The 16,900-nt window shown below is 36.8% G+C and overlaps 1 protein-coding gene across 1 annotated transcript in view; it reads left to right on the forward strand.

Moving 5' to 3' along the window:
• The window catches only part of LOC127436808 (membrane-associated guanylate kinase, WW and PDZ domain-containing protein 2-like), a 383,618-nt gene extending 378,022 nt beyond the window's left edge, over positions 1 to 5,596 (forward strand). Inside the window, exon 22 of the mRNA XM_051691206.1 lies at positions 1,319 to 5,596. Within this exon, the coding sequence (XP_051547166.1) occupies positions 1,319 to 2,031 (713 nt within the window). The 3' untranslated portion in view covers positions 2,032 to 5,596. The remainder of the gene's footprint in view (positions 1 to 1,318) is intronic.
• Positions 5,597 to 16,900: the final 11,304 nt, after the last annotated feature.

The raw sequence follows: 16,900 nt of genomic DNA on the forward strand, positions 1-16,900 counted from the left end.
CTGGTGTTGGTCCATTGTGTTTTTTGAAAACCAAAGTCACTGCACCCGTTTACCAAGAAATTTTGGAGCACTTCATGCTTCCTTCTGCTGACCAGCTTTTTAAAGATGCTGATTTCATTTTCCAGCAGGATTTGGCACCTGCCCACACTGCTGAAAGCACCAAAAGTTGGTTAAATGACCATGGTGTTGGTGTACTTGACTGGCCAGCAAACTCACCAGACCTGAACCCCATAGAGAATCTATGGGGTATTGTCAAGAGGAAAATGAGAAACAAGAGACCAAAAAATGCAGATGAGCTGAAGGCCACTGTCAAAGAAACCTGTGCTTCCATACCACCTCAGCAGTGCCACAAACTGATCACCTCCATGCCACGCCGAATTGAGGCAGTAATTAAAGCAAAAGGAGCCCCTACCAAGTATTGAGTACATATACAGTAAATGAACATACTTTCCAGAAGGCCAACAATTCACTAAAAATGTTTTTTTTAATTGGTCTTATGATGTATTCTAATTTTTTGAGATAGTGAATTGGTGGGTTTTTGTTAAATGTGAGACAAAATCATCACAATTAAAAGAACCAAAGACTTAAACTACTTCAGTCTGTGTGCACTGAATTTATTTAATACACGAGTTTCACATTTTGAGTTGAATTACTGAAATAAATGAACTTTTCCACGACATTCTAATTTATTGAGATGCACCTGTATTTACCAAGTAAAGTAACTCCATGAACTGTCAGTAGGTGTGACACCCTCGGTCAAAATCATGTTGTTTTGAAGTGGCTAGTGAGATGCCGGCTTTAACATACTGTTATTAGAAGGATTTTGGGCCAATGACAGTTTTTAGTGGACGTGACTACCCCATGCAAAGCTGCAGAAATGGAAACAAACGATCGACAGAATGTCACATGGCTGTGGCTGTTTAGGACAATAACTCTGATTTCAGTGAAAATATACCTTTTATTGCATTGTGTCTGGTTAGGACAGGGTGTTAGGCTTGGCCTTCAAAGACATTAGTTTGATTTGGAGTCCTCACAAGAGACTTGAGACATGACTTGGACTCCTAGTTAGAGACACATGGTGAAGTCGGCCTAAGGTAAAATGTCCCCAAAAAAAAAAAAAAAATGGTAACACCATGGTATTTTTGCTAGTTTGGTTCATGTTATGTTTCTCTATTTTTTGCCTGTGTTCACCTTTGTTCTAATCTTTTTTTCTTTCTATCTTTATTTTTTCATTCTGGTGTGTAAATGTGTGTGCATTTGTGCTTATATCTGTTTTGCATTGGACCTTTTACCTATGACTGTCACCATGTTTTCCCAGCAGATAGTCCTACCTCCAGGGATTCTCACACTACAGCCTCCCCAAGTCTGTCGGAAGTAGCACCACCCCTTGACAGCTTGTCCAATCCATCAGCTTCTCATGTGAACCCACACCCTGATCCACCTCATACATCATCCTTGGAAGCAGCAGTTCCCAATGGTTCCCAGGGTCCTAGAGGCCCAGAGAGTAGGGCTCTGGAGCAGGCCAGCAATGTAAAGAAGTCAGCCCTGGCAGGTGGAGTTGGGGGTGGAGGTGGGACCAAGCACAGGGAGGCAGGCAGGACCAACCGTCACTCTAGCGGAGGGAAGAGTCACCAACTACAATACGCTGATGAACTTGGGGGAGAACCCTATGAGTCCAAACCTCTCAAAAGCAGTCAGGTGAAGTTCAAGGAGCGCAGGAGGGAACGGAGCAACACGCCCTCTCGAAAACGAGAGTCCCCTAAAAGTCCCCCACTGGACACCAATATCAATGGGGGAAATGGATACCCTGAATGTAACGGCAACCAGCAAGTGGCTCCAGCGCAACTCAAAGCCCTACTGAAGGAGCCAGAGAAGGGTCAGGTGGAGAGTCGTCCTGACCGCAACTCCAAGAACAACAGCAGAAATCCACCAGGCAGGAAAGCCACAGTTTCCCCAGGACCCTGGAAGATCCCGGGTTCTGACAAGCTACCCAGCACCCTACGCTCAGCCACCTCGACTATCAGCAGATAACATCTGACCCCAGTCAAAGGCCTTTCCCCTGGATTGATCTTGATTTTCAAATTGACACCATAGGCCTGCTTTGTTCTACTCTTGGACCAATTTCTGGCCATTATTCACCTTGTTTTCTGGGCCTGGGTGGGCTTGGGTTCTGCTTGATTGCTCTTTACAAGCTTACTCTACTAGGTAGAGCTCGGTTTTAACCTTGTTCGACCAAGTGCCATGCTTTCCAACCATCATTAAAGGCATTTCCATGCATTTCTAGACAGAGCATTTTTTATTTATATTTAATCTAAATTATTTTAAGAGATATAACACCCACCACCTTAAGAACTGGAAGCATTCACTCCATAAAATGGAGCTGCAGTAGAGTGAGTGATGCATGTAGCGTGCAATAAACCCCATACCGGTTTGAACTGTTGGGAAAAGCACTCAGACATACAGACTTACATGCACAGGAGCAACTTACTGACTCTTGACCACCACTGATGGACACATCAATTTTTATACTCTTTCATTAAAAAATTAAGAATATGAAGGAGTTTGTTTGATGTTTTTTTGTGTTAGAATGAAAATGATAAAAAAAAAAAAAAAAAAAAAATCTATATAAAAAGTCACTCAACAATGGAACTCTGCCTTAAATAAAGACTCTATTAACCTCCAACTGTCTGTAACAAAGGTCAGTAAAATAAATATAGAAATAAATATAATATATGACATATATGAAGCATATTGTAAATATGGTCTTTATACACCCATGTGAGCCCATACTGGAGTGTTGAAATCAAACACAGTTAATTGGAAGAGAGATTTGACCATCTCTTGACTCAGCCATCACTGGCTTGATCTATTCTCCCTTTACTTGTCTACACATAATAAAGCAATTAGAAGGGCCAGAGATGGTTTAGATGAAACACAAAATGGTTTTGATTTGGGCAGAGTGCCTTATGCAGACAGGTTGAAGCTTTATTTGAGCTCCATGTTCTAGGCATTTTCTTGGAAAATCAAGCTTAAGCTGGTTGCCAGCTTGGACCAGCAAGAAACCAATTACCGTGTTCCAAAACACAGCAACCAGCTTCAGCTGGATTTTCTTGCAGGATTAATTTTACAACTGAACTTAATTCTGTAGCGACAACAATGCCAGGACTGGATGTGCATGTTGTTACATCCCAGTCTCTGAACGCCGAATGGTCTCTAGTTCAGCTGTCAGGCTGGTTTTTGTCCACAGTATAGATGTTAATAAAGGATTAAAATGCTATTTTCATACATAGATTAGAGGTGCTAGTCTTTTAAGAGAAGTGCAGATATTTATTAAAAATATCTCTGAGTGGAGACAGGAGTTCAAGTGTTTGTTGAGCACTTTGTCTATAAATAGACAGTCAGTAGCTGTGATATATAAATGCAGTACTGGTAAGAGTAATGCTGTGGATCCATGATATTCATTGGATAATTTTGAAAGAGGTAATTCTCAGAAACACACTATAAAGATCTCTTAAATATCATATTTTGTATATAAATGGTTGTGTGTCTGTAAAGTCCCTTTCACATGAATTTCACATGTGTTAAGGCTTTAATGCGCCTCTCAACTCAAGGCTTTGACCTCCACAAATAAAGCATTGCAGAGAGCATCACGGAAGGGCGATTTTACAAAGTTACTATGTAACAAGAAACTGTGAAGTGAATGTAGTAAACAGTGAAAATAGTAAATGCAAACGGAAAAGGTAACATGTATGACTGTCTGCCTTTCTTGATTTTTTCTCAAAATGTTATAACATATTTTTGACGTGTTGTACAACCCTATCTAGATGTGCACAGGCTACGTCATGTTACGTCACACAAATTGTCCGGTAATCATTGGCCACACTTCGAAAGGTCTGCAGCAACTCTGAGCAGCACGTAACAACGCTTGACATGCAGCAAATCTTTAGTTTGACACTTTCAGTTCAGTGCATTGGGGAACACTGACACAAATCGTGTGAAAGGGCCTTACAGTGAAACCAAAACATTGGAAAATCACATTTTTGCAAGTTACATTGCCATCAGTCATTAAATAAAACAACATTTTGGTCGCACTTAAAAAAGTCAAACACTTCAAGACACCAAAGGTGCTTCATTGTGTATTCATAATCAAGAAATTGCAATATTGTCCAAAATGATGTGAAATGTTTCACTTCTTTGATAATTGTGTTCATGTTAATGACTTTAATTTATACGTGCCACCTCCAACCAATTTATATAAAGAAAACTTTTCTTTGAAGTTCCTTTGCAAAGGACCCAAGAAAAGACCTTCTCTGTTCTCTCCATTGTCAGAACACCCATGTCTATTATATTAATTTCCCACAGAAATAAAGCAATGGTTCCACTGACACTCTTTGACAATGAGAGCCGACAACAAACTTGTCATTACAAGAGCGCAAACATTTCCTCGATAAAGACAAATTAATTGAAGCACTCCAATCGTGATTTTGCCTTTGTGGCTTCGCCATTTAATTTGAGTGATATTTTTCTTTCACATCCTTAAAACCCTAGACAGACATTGTCAAACTGAATGTTCTATATTTTACATAGAGCCCCAGGAAAAATTTTACGTGCATGTGAATGAGATGGATAATTCCATATGCAGCTATGATACATTTCCATAGAACTATAGCCATGACCTGGGCATTTTTGTTTGAAGTATACATTTTCTAAATTCTTAAGAATAATGAGTAAAGCATCTTAAGGCCAGAAACATATGCTTGTACCAAAATGCATATGCAAATGTTCAGCCAACACATTGCAAACATGCAATCCCGTTCTATCTACATATGTAACGTCCATTCTCGCATTATGGTGGTGGTAACAAACCTCATGTGAGGGGGCAAAAGAGTTACTGTCTGTGCCATTAAAATGGATGTGAAATTATTCATGCAGCTAGCTATAATCATGTCAACCGTTTAACTAACTTTTACTTTAAAACCTGTTGCTCCAGCATGACAGTAAAGGAAAAGAGAAATCTCCATAGAAGATGCTAATGCCCACTAGAATTCAACACTGAGGATGTGATGTCACTTTTTGAACTGTGCTTTTTGAACATTTCAGAATGGAACAACTGGAAAGCAAGCTTGCATAGCTAGAAGCATTTGTATTTACATACTCAAGTATGTTTCTGGCTTTAGGGTTTTTGTTGTCATTATGTAAAGTCAGTGAATTTGTTTAAAGAGAGAATAGTGTCTATATTGTCTTGAATGAGTTTGCCAAATGCTAAAGAGACCGAAATGCAATTTGAAACAAGATGATTTATTGGTGGAGCCATGGAGCCAGTGCAATGACATGCCCAACTGGGGCTCTGTATCACTGTGTAGAACTTAAAAATCAGTGCAGTTCACTTTGTACAGCTAAAAATATAAATACAACACTATGTATTATGACCTAGTCAAAAAAAAAAAAAAAATAACCCTATAAGTGAGCTGCTATTTTTATTAAATGCAACTCAATGGATATATACTTACTTTTGCAGAGCTCTTGTTTACTGTATGATATTTACTGAAATGCTGTCAAATAAAACCTTGACATGGTGTAAAGTATTCAAGTAAAATGCAAATGATTTCTGAGTGCTGCATGAATTACCATGTGATTATTCAAGCATATGCGTTATCATGGTTCTTTATTTGAAAGCATTACTGAGTAGAGAAGACATAGTTACACATTTATTGTTGAAGACAGAAAAGTAAAAAGATCTCAGCGAAAAAGCGAAAAGACCTCCACAAGATGAACCTGCGATTCAAGATATTGTGTTGTTCTTTATCATTCATGCATAAAAATGCTGCATCACATCACCAACACATTACTTGGAGTAATACATTTATTAAAGTTTTTTGGTTTTCTGTAAAAATATTTGTAAAATACTAATTTTAGTAAAATATTTTTAGGTTAGATACAGTACATGGACTTGTGACAGAAACATCACCAATTAAAATATTTGTACTGATGAATCAAAAGTTGCATTTACAGTAGAATAGTCTAATTATTGAGCCAGGGTCATTTCTAATCCTGGGTTATCTTTTTCCATGTTTCACACTATTAAAACTTTACCAAGAGACTATACTGCTGAAACAGCAATTCAGAGTTAGAACTAAACCTGCTCTGTAGCATAACCCAGGGTTTAAAATGGTGCTAGATTATAAGATTACAATCAAAGAATATATTTCAAATCAGCAGTAAAATCTGACAACAATAGTATTTTAAATTGTGCTTCTTTAGCTCAGATCACACTAAAAACTGCTATTATTCAGGCTGGCTCAGCTATTGCGCATTCACGTTCTCGAGTTATCTCACAGGCGATGTCTGGATCTGAAAGGTAATTGGCTCTTTTACGTGTAAAATGGGACTTCCTTTTCCACATCCACCATATTGGGCGTTCCAATTTCTCCCATTCGTTTTAAAATAAGTGGTCCATCTTGGGCTAAACTGTCTTTGGTGTTAGAGTGGAGATAAGGTAGTATAGAATATTAAGTTTGGTTACTAGGTATATTCCATGTTGAAAACACTGGAAGTTAAACTTCAATACTGACTTACTAGAAGAAAATGAAGATAAAACTTTGTGCATGAAGAGAATTGCTAATAGCTAATTGCTAATCCTTTTTAACAGCAAGAAAATGAAAAGCAGGTTTTAAATATATTTAGTATCCAGCTCAGATATGCACAGTCTTTATGTACAGTAGTATATGCTTATTTACTGAAATGAGAATAATTACTATGCCATTTGTATGGGGATTCAAATTATATGCCCTAAATATCAATTATTCCAATGTGATACATGACATTTCAATGCATCTTTATGTTATGTACTAACGCAGCAATTAAAATTTTGTTTTACAACAATATTGTTCTTCCCCACCTATCTGTTAATGATTATGGGTTTCAGGATGATGGCCAAATATTGCAAATAGAAGCATTTTAGTTATTTTGTACAGTATCCATCGATGGAAGATCCTGAGCAGACTAACCTGAAAAGCTATGAAGCCTATAAGTGCCTTCACAGCTGTAAAGTTGGAATTATGTTTATTTTAAAGCATATATTAAGTCTAGTCTGAACCTGAAGAGTTTGTTGTACCAAGATGATGTACTTACTGCAGATACAGGGGAGGTCCAGACAACAGGATGCTCGTGTATTACAGGACTCAGGCGATGAGACTGTCATGCTGCTGTTGTTCTGATAAAATACAATTATTTAGTGGGAGATGACTGTGTAGTAAGCTAAATCTAGCTTTATAATTGTTAGTTTACATACATAATATCCATATCTACTGTAAATGCTATAACCTACGTGAAATGTTTTAGTGTTGACTGAACAACTGATCCTGTTGATAGATTGAATTTATTGTTCTTGTGTAGGAAATAACGATGTATTAGCAGCCACACAATAAACTGTACCATACAAAAAGAACTACATGCAATACAAATAAACATATTTATTTATTTGGACATACATTATAAACATTGCACACGAAAGTTAAAGTTCTCTGTATAAAAGAGTATGTATTATTAAAATCACTAGCTTAATATAATTAATTTCAAATATGATAAAACATCTCACTACTGTACATGTCTCATCTAATAATTATGGTCTTCCACTGTAGAATTTTTCCATTTAGCATCTGTTTTTATTTCTTTATTTATTTTTATTAAAGAACACAGAGAAGTATGAAATGACATATTACCTTTTGAAAAGATTTAGTGTCTTCGCAGCTTTCTTATTGGAAGAGTTTGAAATCAATTGTATTGTATCTAAGTCCATAAGAAAAGCATTAAAGCTAGGTTTACTCTTCCTAAACTTACACTTATGTATAAAATATTTAACCAAAAGCAAAACAAGATTGATTAAATAATAAATATCAGACTGTTTTCTCTTAAAATGTATAAAACCAAGAATTACATTCTCAAATAAAAAAATAAAAAAAAGTATCAGGAATCATACAACAAAGATTGTCCATAATAATTTTCCAGATATTCTTTGTATGTTCACAATACCAAAACAAATGAAACAAATCTTCAGTTTGGAGATCATAGAAAGAGCAATTTAAATCAAAGTCATCAGAGATAAATCTCTGCAAGAACTTTTTTGTTGGGTAGCACCGATGTATCATTCTATAAGAAACTTCTTTAACTTTATTGTAAATGAAGAATTTCTGAGGCAGTGCCCATACTCTATGCCATTCACATGTCTCTTCCAGTAATAGATAACTAAGACGAGACACCACTTCATGCTTGAAGAGAGCACGGATACTCCTATTATTTGAAGCTGAGGTAAGGCATGAATGTTTTCAAAAACATTGAGATGTGGCACAAACTGAGAAAACTGGCTACTATGTCTGTTCATGAACATGATAATCCTTGAGGGAATGGCTCCAAACACAGTAACATATTCACTTGCTATGGCTTGGAAACCATAAAGTGACAAAAATTCTTCATATTTAAAAGGGACACCCCTATCATTAAATAATTGACTGACCAAAATATCATTATTCTTAGCCCAATTATCAAAATAAATGGACTTATTTGTATACAGCATATCTCTGTTGTGCCAAATGATGTAACTATGTGGGGAGAAGTTATGTTTATAAATTAAAGACCAGGTTAAGAAGATAGATTGGCTGGAATTTTGTCAGGGTTGTAGTTGCACAAAAACAAGAAATTAAGACCTCCTAATTTAGAGAAAATATAATGTGGTATAACATTCCATAAAGATGTGGGATTCCTTAAATGTTGTTTAATCCAGTTAATTTTAAAGGTAGAATTAAGAGTAGAGAAGCTGAGAAAATTAATAAGAGTTCATAACTACAGACTTTCTAATGTAATATTTCTTATTTTTCCATAAAGAGTTAACTAAAAACTGATCAATAGCTTTAGAAGTCTGAGAGTCAATGTAAAGAGAAGTAGCAGAATAAGCTGGATGAGAGAGTCCCTCATCTTTAGCAAGCAAAGTTCTACCTTTTAAAGATAAGTCTCTATGTAACAAGAGATTTAGTTTCTTTCTAGTTTTATCCATAATAGAAGAAAAGTTATCTAAGCATCTACTTTTCATATCCTTTGAAATAACAGCACATAGATACAAAACTTAATCTTTCACTGGGATTCCGTCTATGTCTGGCATTGGACAGGTTTTGATTGAGAGTAACTCACATTTGCTAATGTTTAAGTGCAAACCTGTTGCCTGAGAAAATGTACTAATATCATTGACAGCTAAGGAAACCTGAGTGGAATTCCGCAAAAACATAGTATCATCCGCAAGTTGACTCAGTAAAATCTGCTTGTTTTCAATATTGATACCCTGTACAGAACTTGCCCTAAGATGAATGGAAAGCAATTGCACAGCTAATAAAAATAAATAAGGTGAAATTGGACAGCCTTGTCTGATTCTACATTGCAACTTAAATCTTGTAGAAGGACCCGTTTTCAATTTGATAGAACAATTACCATTTGCATATAGTGTCCGAATTGCTTTGATGAAAAAAGAGCCAAAACCAAACCTTTCTAAGGCAAGAAACAGAAAATTGTGCTCCACACAATCAAAAGCTTTATAAAAGTCTAAAAACAAAATGAAACAATCAATGCAATCAAATCTGCAAAATCAACAACATCTAACACTAATCTGATATTATTAGAAATGTGCCTACCCTGCAAAAAGCCAGACTGGGATTCATCTATAATAGCTTCTAGTACATGTAACCGGTCCTGCTCGACATGCTCCGAGCAGGATTCAAACCAGTGTTTCCAGCATGGGAGGTGGGCACGCTAACAAGGAGGCTAAAGGCTACAGCCTCTAGTGTCAGTCGCTAGTGCACCTTTTGAGGCCAGGGGAGTGAGGTTTACACTGCACAGCTACCTACCAGCTGGCTACCGTTACATGCATTTCTAAGACGTTTTGCAAAGATTAAAGCTAAAACTTTGTAATCATTATTAACAAGGGAAATTGGGCGCCAGTTGTCAAGAAAAGGAAGATCCTTTTTAGGCTTTGGGAGCAGTGTAATAAGGCCTTGGGTAAGTGTAGGGGGGAGAGAGCCTTTCATAATACCTTCTTTATAAACTTGCAATAGGAACGGTGCTAACTGTTTAGCAAACAATCTTTAAAATTCGGAAAACAATCCATCCACCCCTGGAGATTTATTAAGATGATCACACATATCTCTGTCTATGCCACTCATTTTATTACAGATCGGAAGCGAATTAAGGAAATTTGTAGCTGAGCTGTAATCAAAAGAGGAATTTTACAGAGACTTATAAAAAGCAGCACAAAATGGAGTAATTTATTTTGGATTATCAGAAAGACTACCATTAATCTGTAGTCTTTGAATGGTGTTATAGCTAGAACGACATTTTTCAAGTCTAAAGAAATAGGATGAGATTTGTTCTCCATGTTCTAACCAGCGTTGCCTAGACCTGATAAAAGCCCCTTCAGCTTTGGTCCTATACATCTCGTCCAGTTTATTCTGCAAAGTAGACAGTTCTATTTTTTCCTGAGCAGACAGTGCTACCACAGGTGTTTGAGAGAGAAGTACTATTTTAGAAATGACATTGTATTCCTCTGATTTGTTCTTCTTAACTAAATCACTACCATAACCTCTTAGATATTTTCCTACCTCAAATTTAAACAATTCCCAATAAAGGCTAAAATTATTCTCCTTTGTAGCTTTATCCATATACTTTGAAATTAAAGCTTCTAGACTGAGTCTGACACATTCATGTTTCAGATGGGAATTATTCATTTTCCAAAAAGATTATCTACAAGAATAATTCTGAGTAAGGGACAAATTAATAGAAATTGCCTTATGATCAGTGAGAGGAGTCACTAGAATATCAACAGAAGACTTTTCAAAAAATTGTTTGAAAACTAACCAAAAATCAATTAGAGACTGATAAGAGCCTGATCTATTTTGCCATGTACTATATGCTATTTTAGAGGGGAATTTTTCTCTCCATATGTCTACGAGTTCAAAACGTTCCATAAAATCCTTTAAATAATTGTTACCTATAGTAGAGGGACGAGGAGACCATCTATCAAGCGAACTGTCAAGAACAGTGTTAAAATCACCTTCCATTATTATTACGGCATCAGGATATTTATCCAGCCAGAATGTCATCCGCTCTTCCACACGATCAAGTAACAGTTCATTATCACACTTTAAGTTATAACTATAAAAATGAAGTAGAATAATCTTTGGATATTGTGAATTAAACTCAACCACTAGAAAAAGGTAATGTCCTGCAGGATCACATTCATTTTGAAAAATAGAGCCAAAATAATTATTTTGAAGGGTACAGACACCTGCTGAATGTTCTGAACCATGTGAAGTCCAGTCATTATTACCCCACTGTGAAATCCAAAAGTTTGCATCCTGATTAGAAGACTGAGATTCCGTTTTAAGTCTTTTAGTGAACAAGAACAAAGCATTACATTTAATATTACATCTCAACCCCCTGGCATTTAAATGAAACAATAGATAAGAACATGTCATAAACAGATTGTAAACAAATGTAACTGTAGTCAGCTAATCGATAAAGCACTTAGCCAACATGCAAGTCAAACGGTGAAAAATGTCATTTGTAACTAAAACATAGTCAGACCCATTCAACAAGGCATTAGGTCACAATATGGCTTTATAGAACAATACACATAGTAAGCTTTCTTACCATTCTTCAGTAAATTGAAGCTTGATATTATGCAGAAATTATGACTTTTTGGACGCTTTCCATACAGCATCTCTGAGTACACGAGAGACGAACTTCATGATTATCACCCTGGCATCCTTCTGCTTCTTCCTCTCGGAACCCAAGTGATGTGCTGCATCTATGCCATCCAGAAGTCTGTCTTTCTCCTCTGGTAACACAGCTTGACAGATCTTTATGACCTCCATATGGACGTCCTCAATCTCTACCTCGCGAACTTCATATAGCTTGAAGTTCCAGCGCCTCGAGCCCATTGACCATAGTGTTACAATTTTGGATGTTCTGTTCAATGCAGGCCATGTTTTCTCTCAGCATCACAACTTCGGCACAGCTTTCTTCTCCAGTCCCTCCAATCTGGCGCCCAACTTCTTTTCAGTCCCATCCTCCCTATTGTTAATGAGCTGGGAAAGCACTATCCACCGAGTTTTCTTTCTTTCTCTCTCTTTTCGGTGCAGGTGAATCTCTGGGAGTAACAGGCAATGCAGGGAAGTTGTCATCATCTTTAAACAACTGCTCGACATAATCATGACAGCAGTCCATTAATGCACTGGAGCTTGCAGCAACGACAGGAGAGTTAACGTCACTGACATTCGAACAAGCACCTGTGTGTGAACCTGTGTGTTTTTTGCTTTAAAGACATGTTCTCCAGCTGAAATAGTCCAAGTGTGGAACAGAACAGAACTAAACAACAACAAAATAACAGAGAAAAGGGGTCTTTATTAAAACTAGTTGGCAAAGCAGACCTTATCAAAGCACGTCTTCACTCAATTCCATCTTAAAGGAGGGCCCGTCTTATCCATTTAGCATCACAGCATGAAAACAGATGAAAACATCATCACTACTCATAGACAGTTCAGGAAAAACACAGTTCCTTTTTATACTCAGTAAAAAAAGAAAAGAAAAAAAGATGCTGAACAGAAATGAACAATCTCTCAAAATTTCTAATGAACTTTCAGCACATGTACACACACCTGTTAGCACAATAATGCTATAATTTATGTAATTCATTTCGCTCTGTTTCTGGACGTCTATCGTAGCCAGACAGTAACGGTGGATAATATAAGTAATTCCTGCTGTTGACTTCTTGCCAATAAAGTGAAAAGAGCACACAAACAAATTGCTCCAAAGCTTTTTCCAAACAGATGTTCCTAAGTCAGTCCTTCTGTAGGCAGCCGATGGAAAAAGCAGCATTTGGGACTGGAGCGCTGTGCTTTGCGAGTGGTTTCTGAACATAACATTGTGGTTTTAGACAAAACTTTAGTTTCGTTTGATTATTAGTAGTGATGTGACGTTCGCCACCGAGGCCTCGAAGCTTATATAAAAAAAAAAAACGAAACATCTCACAGTGAAGCACTGTACCAGAGCTTGATTAGTTTTGCCATAACCACATGATCTTTGACGTCCGAAGCTTCATTTTCGCACACAACCACGTGACTGCTTCGTATTCTGATTCAAAACTAGGTCAAATCCCTTGCACAGGTTTCAATTGTCATTCACTTCGGTAGTGAATTGAGACAGTGAAATAGAGGGTGAGTTCTTTTGAATTGTTCACATGGAACCAGCCAAGAAAAGAGGACGTTCTGAAGTCTGGCAGCATTTTCAGGTGGTGTCAACAAATTAAGTTTAATAATATCAAGAATTATAATAATAATAACATCAATAGTAATATTAATACGAATCATACGATTTGATATGAATCAATCATAATAAGAATAAATATTGTGTATATTCAATGTGTAATAAGCATATATTATGTAAAATATTACATAATTTATATGAAAATATTACATGTACTCAATGATACTCAACATGTGGGCTTCTTCTGTAGGTTGAGTGCTTAATTTGTTCTCAGCAGTTGTCATATAATAACAAGTCATCCTCAATGTTGAGACATTTTAGAGCTAAACATGAGAACACATCTTCAGGAGTGGACCAACAGTTACAAGCACCCAAGGTATAAGACTTCTGGTCAGTCATTTATTTGTTTGTCTATTGTAGTCTTTATTATAAGGTATCTTAAATAGTGGAAGAAGCTAAACTGTATACACAAATGTTTTAAAGGCTGTTATGTATTACGGCAGTTATATTTGAAATACTTTACTGTATTGCAGGGATCAGAAAACAAATGATTGATGGGGACTTGGTCAACATGATGTAAAAGATTATCAGCCATTTACAATTGTTGAAGATGGTGGTTTTAAGGAGTTTGTTGGAATTTTAGACCCAACCTGCATTATTCCATCCCGCCAGTCATTAAAGAAAATGGTTGAGGATAAATACAAGGAGGCCAAAGAGAAGGCAAAGGAACTGCTGTCAGCTGTCCACAGTTTTACTGCAGGTGGGAAAATTTACAAAAAGTCATACTTCTGAGAATATAGCTGAAGTGAAGACAGCTTTGTTGGAGGAGTGGGGCATTCAGAACAAAGTGTGATGTCTTGTAACTGATGCTGCTGCCAATATGGTAGCATGTGCCAGCATCCTGAAGGTCCACCACGCAAACTGCATAGCACATGCCCTAAATTTGGTTGTGAATAAGGCCATAGAACAAACACCAGGACTTGAGGATATTAGAGTAAAGGCACAAAAGATTGTGGCTCATTTCAAGTCCAGCACAACAGCAAGAGAACGGCTATTGCTGTTACAAAATCAGATGAGCCAAATCACAAGTTAATTCAGAACAGCATGTATGCCATGTAAGAGTGCCTCTTTGCTCAGAGGGAGCCAGTAGGTGCTGCTTTGGTTACTCTGAAGACAAACCTCACACCTTTGACTTCAGAAGAGTACCAGATGATAAATGAATGTCTTGGTGTACTGTGTCACTTCAATGAGGCTTCCATAGAATTGTCAGAGGAGAAGAGAGGGTCAGGGTCAAAGGTGATTCCTTTTATACAAATGCTGAGGCATGCAATCACCACAAAGAGCTCACAGGTTGACGATGAGAGGGCTTTGCAATTGTGCAACAACCTCCTGAGGCTTCTTTCGGAGACGATGTCTACATATGAGACTATGAGCGTTATGACCCTGGCAACTCAGCTTCTGCAGCCAGTCAAATGCACTGTGCTGCAATCATAAAAGCTGAGGCAGTCCAAAACACCCCATCCACATCCTCTCAAATCCCCTCATCACAACCAGAGCCAGCAGGAGCCACAGCCAGCCATGCAACCCACTCAGGTACTGTCTGTGTGTGTGTATGTGTGTGTGTGTTTTATTACATTTGGCATGGATCATGCATATATTGCAGAGAACCTGAATTTCATGAAACTTTTATTTTTATTATTCTATCCTTTTTCAGGTAAAGGTCTGTGGGATCTACTGGCCAGCCATGTTGTATAAACAAGAAGGATGAAAAGTGCGACTGCAGATGTCATAGTTGAGGTTCAAGGGCAAGGGCGTATTTGGCTTAAACACTGGGGTTACAGTGTGAAGAGGGGGCGGGTGCACTTGCTTGTTTTGATTATTGGTTGGTGGGGAGGTCTATGCCCCTGTTCAATGGTACCTCAGTGACCCACAATATTCCACACACAGAAGATCCCCTGCATTTCTGGGCTATTCAAAAGGCTGTCTATCCACATCATTATCATCTTGCCCTGGAATTGTTATGCACTCCTGCATCCTCAGTACCATGTGAGAGAATATTCTCAAAGGTAGGGGAGGTAGTAAGTAAAAAAAGAAATAGACTTAGCCTCCGCACTGTTGTACAAACCCTGTTCTTTAATAAAAATCTTTAAAGTCTTCCATTTCGCACATAATAAAATGTCAACTCCCTAGTTCACAAGCACTTCAACTGACCATTCCACAATAATCTCCATTTATTTTGATCATATATATGCCTACATGAGCCTTGCCTATGAACTGAAAGGTTTAGGACTAAAGCAAAACCTTATGTGAATAAGGCTGCATGTGTTGATCAAAGTAGATTCATAAAAATTGCTACAGTACAAGTTAATTCGTCCCATTTATAAATTCTTTCATAAATTCATTCATAGACTCATTAATTCATACATTGTGTAAGTACTACATCAACAGTGACACATGAAAGACTAATTATTTGTATTGCCTTTATGGTTTTCAGAGTACAAAGTGATTGATTTATTACATGAAACAATCCAAAAATGGCTGGGTCATCTGGGACGCAAAGGCAGTTTTTCAACCTTTTGACCACAAGATGTCATTATTGTGCACCGTGTTGAAAAACTTCAAGTAATGAACCATTTCACTTTACAGTTGAGGGGAAAGCCTCGGTGCTTCACAAAGCTTTATTTCACCATCACTAATTATTAGGATAACATTAACTGCACACATTGTCCGGAAAATGTTAGAGACATTTTGCAAAGCAAGAATCTAACCGCATGACACGCAAGCAAGCAGTGACCGGCTACACACAAAATGCCAACCAGTCGCACTCACAAATACTGCCATAATAATATTATATATTAATATTATTTTCCACTTTCAATGAGTACATTTTTTTTAACCAACATCAGTCCTGATCATAAATACCAAATATTCATTCATTTTCAGGATTTTAACCCTTTAAATGCCAATTTGTTTACATAATGCCACTGTTGTTTTTTTTATGAATATATATATTCATAAAAAAACAACAGTGGAATTATGTATGTATGTGTATATATATATATATATATATATATATATATATATATATATATATATATATATATATATATTATCACAGTCTGGGATATGTCAATGATTAGCAACAACATCGATTTTGATGCATTATTATTTTTTGTGCAGTATCAGATTAAAAAATAAATAAAAAAAACTCACACTCAGTACCATAGGCTTAGAGGACAAAAATGTCCGCATAAAAAACTGCCATAAAATTATTATTATTATTATTATAGAAAAATTATTATTATTCTCACAATAATATTATATATTAATATTACTTTCCACTTTCACTGACTTAGATTTTTCAACCAACATCAGTCCAGATCATAACTACCAAATATTCATTAATTTTCAGGATTTTATCCCTTTAAATGCCAGTTTGTATATATAATGCCACTGTTATTTTTAACACACACAAACACATTTCTCAATACACACATACTAAACACACTCTGATCCATACCAACACACCCACGCAATTTTAGCTGCATCATTTATTCAATTGGCCTGCAGTGCTCAATAATAAAGCAAACAGAAT

Source organism: Myxocyprinus asiaticus, chromosome 47, assembly GCF_019703515.2.
Source record: "Myxocyprinus asiaticus isolate MX2 ecotype Aquarium Trade chromosome 47, UBuf_Myxa_2, whole genome shotgun sequence".
NCBI lineage: Eukaryota > Metazoa > Chordata > Actinopteri > Cypriniformes > Catostomidae > Myxocyprinus > Myxocyprinus asiaticus.